This window comes from Tupaia chinensis, unplaced genomic scaffold (genome assembly GCF_000334495.1).
Source record: "Tupaia chinensis unplaced genomic scaffold, TupChi_1.0 Scaffold144382_1, whole genome shotgun sequence".
Lineage (NCBI taxonomy): Eukaryota > Metazoa > Chordata > Mammalia > Scandentia > Tupaiidae > Tupaia > Tupaia belangeri.
The window spans coordinates 142,305-151,683 of NW_006204242.1; the positions used below are offsets into that span (position 1 = coordinate 142,305).

Consider the following 9,379-nt stretch of genomic DNA (forward strand, 5'->3'; position numbering starts at 1 on the left):
CGTGCGCCCAGCCACTGGCGGGCCTGCTCCTGCTGCAAGGGCGCAGGGCAGGGACACGCAGGAAAGTGCCTTTCCCAGCGTGCCTGGCAGGGCAGGCTAGAAGGGAGCAGGGGAGCCTGAGAGGGGAGTGGAAGAAGGTGTGTGCCCGCATCAGTGGCAGGGGTAGAGATCAAGGGTGGGCCTGAGAGTCTGAAGAAAGAAGGGAACAGGGCTACCACGTGGAGGGGCCTGAAATCGTGTGGAGAGCAAAACCCAAAGACTCCGGGGCTTTCTCGCCGGGGGGGTTGGGGAGGGCAGCGTTCAAGGATGCCCCAAGTGAGGGGCCAAAGACGAGTCCCCTGACCTGCCTCGGTGGGGACAGGTGAGCTGGGTAGGTGCAACAGCTTCCGTTTGCTGCTAGAAGGCTGCAGCTGCATATGCGGGGGCCATCTGAGTGACTCCTTGGGAGAGTTAGGTGGACTGAAAGGGCCTGGATGAAGCCACGGCTGTGTGGGGGAGGCTGGAGGTGCAGAAGGGTTGCCAAGGGAGAGAGGAGAGAGGCAAGGCAGCACCTGAAGCTCGGTGTCAGCATTGCAGTCTGGGCGGACGGAGGGGCCTGGGCAGGGGGCCTGGGGTCTTCGCCCAGGGCTGGGTTCAGTGAAAGGTTTGTGTGCGTACTTCTTTCTTTCTTTTTGTTTGGTTGCATCCTGGCGGTCTCTTTCTTTAGTGTAAGTTTTTTTCAGTCGAGTCAGCTATGCGGGGAGGTGGCTGTGGGTCCAACCCCGAGGGGAGCTGGGCTGCTGGGGTTAGACAGCTGTCTGAGGCTAGGCAGAATGCACGGTGACAGTCCCCCTTCCTGGCCGAGAAGAGCTAAGCTGCCCTGGTGTACCTTAAAATTTCTTTCCACAGTCTTTCTGGCCAGAAACTCTGTTCCCCAATACACCCTACAGCACAGCACTCCTGGGGTGGCCCCCAAAGGTGTGTGGCACTCAGCTACTTGTGAGGCAGATGAGCCGCTTTAGTCTGAAGTGCCCAGTCTCTTGATGGACAGAGGTTGATGAGCACAGGAGGGAGGACTAACCAAGCCTGAGGGTCCCCTCCTAAGGGGACAAGGACAGGGCCAGAGACTTGGCAGGCTTAGCCGGCAGGCCACCGTGCTTGGAGAAAAGAGTGGCAGGTCTGCTTGGACAGTGGTGCCAAATGACGGAGGTCAGTTTACTGATCTGAAAGGTCAGTTGGGAACCTAACCTGAGGTGCACCCATGAGATCTCAAGACAGGAACATCAGTTACAGCGGGTCACATCCGTGGCATAAGCGAACTGCTTTTGAGGGCTCTGCTGCAGTTGGGGTCCCCCGACGGCAATAAGAGTTATTGCTTCTCAAGAGAGGGGCTTCCCGGCGGGTCACGCTCACGTCTGTGTCGCTCCATCTTCTCAGGTGAAGATGGCCCCTCCCAGATGGCCCTGGAGGACCTGGCCATGTTCCGAGCTGTTCCCCACTGCACCATTTTCTATCCCAGTGATGCAGTGTCGACAGAGCATGCTGTTTTCCTGGCGGCTGATACCAAGGTACTTTTCTAAGGGGACGCAGGTTCAGACAGCAACTGCTGCTGGGTTTGGCTCCTAGCATGGTCCCGATGATTGGGTTTTTTCCCCGTCCTCTTCTCAGTGTAGAAGGAATTGAACATGGCAAATTTGGTGATGGGGGGCCGGCAGGTGATGTGGCAGTTGGGGGTGCTGGACTCCCACATGTCTGACCGCGGTTCGGGTCCCGGACCTGGCGGCCTGCTTTCTCATTCTCTCTCTCTTTCGTGCTCTCTCTCTCTCTGTCCCTCTATGGTCAAGTTAAAAAGTAAGTAAATGAATGGATAAATCAAGTTGAATAGGATAACTCTTAAAAAAAAAAAAAAAGAAGAAGAAGAAGAAGTTGGCGCTGGATCTCTTTAAAAATAGGACCGGGACCAACAGTTAGCGTAATGGCTATGTCGCTGGACTCCCATGTAGTCGACCGTGGTTCGCGTCCCAGACTCGGTGGCTTAAAACTCACGCCAGGCACGTGTGCGTGCCTGCCCAAGATCCCGAGAGGAGAATGGAGGAGAAGGGATTGTGGTGGGGCCATACCCCCTAGCGGGGGGGGAGAGGTGATTTCTCACTTTCTGTCTCTCTGTCTCTCTCTGTCTGGCGAGCGCATGCGCCCTGGTAGCAAAAAAGTCTGGGAAAAAAAAGAAAGAAAGAAAAATAGGACCTATACGGGGAAAACAGACGATTCTACTAATGAACATGTTCACATTGTAAGAGGTTCAGACGGTCCAGAAGGACGCTGAACAAAACCTGACCGCCTGTCTCAGGCAGGCCTCCCGCCAGAAGCAGGGAGCACTCCAGGTATTCTCCACAGGAAGAGGTTTCACGAAGGGTGCTCATGAAGTCTCGAGAGGGGGCTCCGGGAAGCCACCTCGGAGGTTAGCATCAGGCCCATCAGCTTCGAGACACCACCTGGTCGCCGCCACCAGGGATGAGGAAGCCACTGCTGCCACTGCCACACCACCACCCATCCCATCATACAGGAAGCTGGAGTTGGGGTGGGGGTTTGCCACTGCAGGCAGGCCTCAGGGCTCAGACATGGCTTGCCCTCTTCGGGAACAGCCGAGGAAGGCAAGTGTTGGTCTTGGCTTCTCTCGCTCCTCCTGAGACCTTGTGCTTGGGCTTCTAGGGCAGAGGTGATTTCTTGTCCAGAGCCCAGCTGCAAGGCCGGTGGGACCGTCCGCCTTCCCTCTGTCCTCTCTAGGGAATGTTCACCAGCTCCCGCTCCATCCGACACACCTCACCCGTGCTCCCGCACTGGCTGCCCTGGGCACGGTTGGGGCAGATCTCGAACGTCCCCTTTCTGAACCTTTATGATGACGCATGTAGAACAGAGTTTGTATGGATTATTACTTTTCAGTAAGAGGGCTCACGTGATACATATTATTCGATGCCTTCTTTTTTTTATTTAGTTTTTGTCTGGGGGATTGTTTTGTTTCATGGTTTCGTACAGGATGGATAGGATTCCATCTCTAGAAAGTTCGAAAGAGGTAAGACAGGATCCTGACAGAAATCGCAGTACAGGTTGTTGCTGAAGGGTGGTGGGTAGAGTGCCTAGAGCAGGCAGGAGGAGGGAACTTTCTGGGCTCGTGGGAATGCTTTCTGGACACGGGTGGTGGGTGATGGTGGTGACAGAATTCCTGGAGTGTTGCACCTCGGTTCTGTGCGTGTTACCACGGCCATTAGCCCTCAGGATGGACCTGCTAGATTAAGCTGGCTCATGCCATGAATGGACAGGAGCAGAGTTTCTCGATGGAGATATGGTCCGTCTTCTCTATCTGTGGGTTCCATATGTAGGGATCGGCCTGACTGAAAGTCGGAAATATTGGGAAAAGAGCCAGGAAATGTAACAGAGTTGAGGGACAGTACAGTGTATCAGCTATTTACTGGCATCCACGCTGTGTTAGGTGCGAAGAGTAACACAGAGATGGGATAGAGAGTACACGTGAGGAGTTGCCTGGGTTACGGTAATGGATGGACTTGAGCACCCGAGGATTCGAGTGTCCCCAGCAGGTCCCAGAACCAGTCCTCTGGAGATACGGAGGCATAGTTTTGCGCCTTTATCACTTTATTTACTTTATTTATTTACTTAAAAATACTTCCTTAGTCTTATTTGTTTTTATTACTGTTATTATTTTTAAGTTTGCTACAGGGCAGGTGCGTGTACCCAAGAGATCGACAGAGAGAGAGAAACGGAAAAATGAGAAAGCAAGCCACCAGGTCCAGGACTCGAACCACTGCCGGCCACGTGGGAGTCCGGTGACGTAACCGCTATGCCATCTGCTGGTCCCTGTCACTTCACTTAAACATGCACAGAAATCTAACAAATACTCTACCTAGACCTTTGAGGATTCATGGGTACTCATAAATGCACGTGTTCAGGTTAATAAGAAGCAGATGGGGCGGGGGGGAGGGGTGCGCACCAGACTGTGGGTTGGTGGTTAATGCGGTCGGATCCCACATGGCCAGCGCTCAAGTTCCACTCCCAGCCCCCACAGCTTGAAAAACACTCCAGGCACGTGTGTGTGTGTGTGTGTGTGTGTGTGTGTTGTGCGTGTTACCACGGCCATTAGCCCTCAGGATGGACCTGCTAGATTAAGCTGGCTCATGCCATGAATGGACAGGAGCAGAGTTTCTCGATGGAGATATGGTCCGTCTTCTCTATCTGTGGGTTCCATATGTAGGGATCGGCCTGACTGAAAGTCGGAAATATTGGGAAAAGAGCCAGGAAATGTAACAGAGTTGAGGGACAGTACAGTGTATCAGCTATTTACTGGCATCCACGCTGTGTTAGGTGCGAAGAGTAACACAGAGATGGGATAGAGAGTACACGTGAGGAGTTGCCTGGGTTACGGTAATGGATGGACTTGAGCACCCGAGGATTCGAGTGTCCCCAGCAGGTCCCAGAACCAGTCCTCTGGAGATACGGAGGCATAGTTTTGCGCCTTTATCACTTTATTTACTTTATTTATTTACTTAAAAATACTTCCTTAGTCTTATTTGTTTTTATTACGGTTATTATTTTTAAGTTTGCTACAGGGCAGGTGCGTGTACCCAAGAGATCGACAGAGAGAGAGAAACGGAAAAATGAGAAAGCAAGCCACCAGGTCCAGGACTCGAACCACTGCCGGCCACGTGGGAGTCCGGTGACGTAACCGCTATGCCATCTGCTGGTCCCTGTCACTTCACTTAAACATGCACAGAAATCTAACAAATACTCTACCTAGACCTTTGAGGATTCATGGGTACTCATAAATGCACGTGTTCAGGTTAATAAGAAGCAGATGGGGCGGGGGGGAGGGGTGCGCACCAGACTGTGGGTTGGTGGTTAATGCGGTCGGATCCCACATGGCCAGCGCTCAAGTTCCACTCCCAGCCCCCACAGCTTGAAAAACACTCCAGGCACGTGTGTGTGTGTGTGTGTGTGTGTGTGTGTGTTTGTGTGCCCCAAATCCCGATGGGATGGAGAAATGGAGGAGAAGGGATTGGGGTGTGACCACACCCCCATTGCGGTTGCTGTCCCCCACTTCTGCCTCACCCCATCCGTCTCTGGTGAATACAGTTAGGAAAAGAAAAACAAAAGTACAGGGTGGCTTTAGGAAGTTTGTGGGGAAATGGAAATGGAATGAAAGTCTTTAGTTCATTTTGGTGCAAAACAACTTTGACATCCATGCGTGGTCTTTTTCATGATGTCCACGTTCCGTGACCTTTCTGAAGGATCTCCCTCCACCCTGTATTTAACACCACCTCCTTGGACGGACCTGCGGAGAGGGTGTCATTATAACATCCTGGTGTGAAGATCTCTCTGACAATGAAGCATTATGAGCTATCGGGACAGATGTTGATTTTGTAACTCGTGTTCTGGACTTGCTGCTCAACGAGAGTCGCGCTTAGGCCCCATGTTTGTGTTCTGTAGAGACAGAACAAGTCTGGGTGTGGCAGAAGTCATTAACTGCAGGGGTAGCAAGCTTGTCACCGAGGACAACATTGTGGGCTGTTGCTTGGCTCAGTAGGCAGAGGCCATGGACCTGTTGACCACTGCTTGTGAGATGCTCGTCCTGCTCTCCAAAATGTGCTCGCCGGAGAGAGAGAGAGGGAGGGAGGGAGAGGGAGGGAAAGTGGGAAATCACCTCGGGGGGGAAGGGGGTAGACGGTCACAGTGCAATCCCTGCCCCTCCATTCTCCTTGTGGGATTTTTGGGCACACATGCACACGTACCCAGCGTGATTTTCAAGCTACTGGGTCCAGGCTCGAACTGCTTTGGGCCATATGAGAGTCCAGCACCTTTACCACCATGTCACCTGCTGGCCCTTGTAGTTTGATTTATTATTTTGTTTGTTTGTTTGTTTTTTAAAAACAAAAACATGTATGTATGTATTTTAACTTTGCCAGAAAGAGGGAGGAAAGGAGAGAGAGGGAAAGTGAGAAGACAGGCTGCCAGGTCTAGGACTCATATCGCAGTTGGCCATGTGGGAGTCCAGCGCCTTAACCACCACACTTCTGCCAGCCCCTGTAGTTTGATTTTTTTTTTTTTTTTTTTTTAGTTGTGGCTCTGGTTTTGTTTTTGTTTGTTTGTTTTTCGCTATAGGGCGCGTGCGCTCGCCAGACAGAGAGAGAGAGACATAGAGACAGAAAGCGAGAAATCACCTCCCGGGGGGATGGTCACGCCGCAATCCCTTCTCCTCCATTCTCCTCTCGGGATCTTGGGCACGCACGCACACGCGCCCGGAGCGAGTTCTAAGCCACCGGGCCCTGGACGCGAACCGTGGCCGACTACGTGGAAGTCCAGCGACATAGCCATTATGCTAACTGCTGGTTCCCTGGCTCTGGTTTTTATTTGTGTCCTAGGGAATGTGCTTCATTCGGACTACCCGCCCAGAAACCCGAGTTATCTACACCCCAGAGGAAACCTTTCAGATCGGGCAGGCCAAGGTAAGGGCTTCAGTTCTCTGGGGCCGTCCTATGTCATTTCGCGAAAAGGGCACCAGGTAGCCCTGCCGTCGAGGTGTCGTCCTTCCTTTGCTCTCACTGAAAAACATTCCCATGGGGACGGCAGGTGGTGTGGTGGTTAAGATGGCTGGACTCCCACATGTCTGACCACAGTTTGAGTCCCGGACCAGGCAGCTTGCTTTCTCGCTTTCCTTCTCTCTCTCTCTCTCTCTGTCCGTCTCTCGGTTCAACTTCAAAACTAAAATAAGAGACCAGCAGTTAGTGTAATGGCTGTGTCTCTGGACTCCCATGTAGTCGACCGCGGTTTGTGTCCCGGACCCGGTGGCTTAAAACTCACGCCGGGCGCGTGTGCGTGCGTGCGTGCCCAAGATCCCGGGAGGAGAGTAGGGGAGAGGAGAGTGTGGGGGGGGTGTTCCCCCTAGAGGGTGATTTCTCTCTCTCTCTCTCTCTCTCTCTCATTGCCTCTATCCCCCCACCGGCATCCTGCTCAGCCTCCTCTCCCGGTGCGTGATGACAAGGTGAAATAGTTAGGGCTGGGGCACCCTCCACTCCCAGGTGCACTCTGCGCGTGGTAACTGCAGCATTTTGTTTGGCTCACACCGAACCAGGTCATCCGCCAGAGTGCCAGCGACAAGGTCACAGTCATTGGAGCTGGAATTACCCTACCCGAAGCCTTAGCAGCTGCCGATGACCTTTCCAAACAAGGTCGGTTGGTCATGTGTGAGTGCTGAAGGTCCGGTCATGTGCCCTGACTGCTCTTCCCGTTTTTGTGCCCCTGTATTCTTCATTTTAAGTCTGCTTCCCGTGCCAAGCTCGGTGTATTGCTGTTCTCCAGATATCTCAATCCGTGTCATCGACCCGTTTACCGTTAAACCCCTGGATGCTGCCACCATCATCGCCAGTGCGAAAGCCACGGGCGGCCGGATCATCACGGTGGAGGATCACTACCCAGAAGGTGCGTGTGGGCGGGCAGCATGAAGGGTCTGGGAGTCGGTGGTGGTAGAGGTGTTCGTTTGCCATGAGCGGACGTGTGCTGGGTTCTTGAGCATTGCCTCCAGCCTGCCAGCCCCCCAGCAGACCTCCCCTTTTCCTCTTTGTCAGCCTGTCACTAGAGGGGTGTGTTGCCCTGCCTAGACTGCTATGCCCTGACCCAGGGCCGCATTCATATATGCTCCTGTGTCCCCAGCAGCCGACTTCAGGGAGACTGCGAGGCAAGGGGCTGGCAGGACCTGGCGCCTGGTCACCGGGAGGCTCAGTGGCTAACCCTGGGCGGGGAGGGGTCAGGAAAAGCTTCATAGCTTTTCCCACCTCTGGGGGAGGAGTAGTTGTCCCCACAACCGTGGAAACAAGTGGGACTAGTGCCCTGTGGGCAGAGAACAGAGCAAGTACAGAAAGAAAAGACGGGGGTGGGCGACATGGGGCCCACCAAGGTCAGGTAGGGCAGGTGGTGCGGTACTCAGTACTTGGCGGGGCTCGTGCGTGCTGGTGGGCCGGGCCTGCCCCGCGGGGCAGTCTCATCACAACTGAGGCCTATCCCAGGGCTCCCTGGGGCTCAGAACCGCCCCTGCTGTGTGTGGGGTGGGGGGAGGTTGGGGGCTTGGCAGTTTAGAATGGGAATTCTTCGGGTTGTCAGAGAATGGCTGTTTACACTAGGAGTCGAGGAGTCGGTGACTAGCGAGAGACATTTTCCCCTGGGAACCAGTGGGCCCAAAGGCCTCTCTGGGATGGGGCTTTTTAAGGCTGGCTGACCGGCTGCTTCCAGCGAACGTCCCAACTAACATCCCGTCCCTTGCCTTCTCCAGGTGGCATTGGGGAAGCGGTCTGTGCGGCCGTCTCCATGGAGCCCGACATCCTCGTCCATCAGCTGGCAGTGTCGGGCGTGCCGCGGAGCGGGCAGCCAAGTGAGCTGCTGGATGTGTTTGGGATCAGTGCCAGACACATCGTTGTGGCCGTGAAGTGCATTTTAATGAACTGAGTTAGCCCGTGGGCTCCGGTCTGAAAAGACCAGCAGGCCGCTGTACCTTACATTTGAGTCTGCCTTTGCGCTTTTGCTGCTTGTAGATGCAAAAGCAGGTTAACGCCTTTCTTTGTTCCTAGTTCAGAAATTCCGGTTAAGTACTTTTCTTTGAAACTGAGACTGTGGACACAGGTATCAGCTGTGGACTCTGGTAGCCTAGGTTTCGTGGCACCCACCGTGGCACCACGCCGCCTGCCGCCATGCCCAGTTCACGGTGCCCTGTGCTGCCGCCCTACCTGCAGCTTCCTGAGTAACGGGTGACTGCAGTTGCCCTGGGATCTCCGCCGGTGTTGGCCTTCACCTGCCCGCCACAGTTTGGAGGCTGTCGAGCCGCAGCAGAAGCCGTTAGGGTGTCCCGTGCTGCTCGAGGTGACTGTTCTGGGGAAAATGAGAGCACAGCAGGTTTGGTCTCCACACCATACTGCTCTGGCCCGTGCCAATAAAGCATGTCAAAACCAGCTGCCTTTACCCTTGATAAAGTCCTAAGGAGGGAGCCAAGGTCCCCAAGAGTGGACCTGGGAAAGGACGGTGGGCTGCAGACGGGGCCACTCACTAGACCACGGGTGGCCCGAAGAGCCCTCCCTGAGCCGATTCCCGTTGGCAGTGTGCACATGAGCTACAAGGCTGTGTGCCAGCAAAGCGTCAGCCAGGTGAAGTTGGGCCAAGCTTCCAAACTGTCAATAAAAGGATGCTGGCTGGGACCAGCAGTTAGCGTAATGGCTATGTCGCTGGACTCCCATGTAGTCGACCGCGGTTCGAGTCCCGGACCCAGTGGCTTAAACTCACGCCGGGCGCGTGTGCGTGCGTGCCCGCGTGCCCAAGATCCCGAGAGGAGAATGGAGGAGAAGGGATT

General features: G+C 54.4%; 1 protein-coding gene across 2 annotated transcripts in view; it reads left to right on the forward strand.

Moving 5' to 3' along the window:
* Window positions 1–8,984, forward strand: part of TKTL1 (transketolase like 1) — a 37,824-nt gene extending 28,840 nt beyond the window's left edge. For both annotated transcript variants that reach the window (XM_006166986.2, XM_006166987.1), the window contains 5 exons: window positions 1,417–1,547; window positions 6,408–6,491; window positions 7,118–7,214; window positions 7,345–7,464; window positions 8,312–8,984. In XM_006166986.2, the coding sequence (XP_006167048.1) occupies window positions 1,417–1,547; window positions 6,408–6,491; window positions 7,118–7,214; window positions 7,345–7,464; window positions 8,312–8,484 (605 nt within the window). In that variant the 3' untranslated portion in view covers window positions 8,485–8,984. The remainder of the gene's footprint in view (window positions 1–1,416; window positions 1,548–6,407; window positions 6,492–7,117; window positions 7,215–7,344; window positions 7,465–8,311) is intronic.
* Window positions 8,985–9,379: the final 395 nt, after the last annotated feature.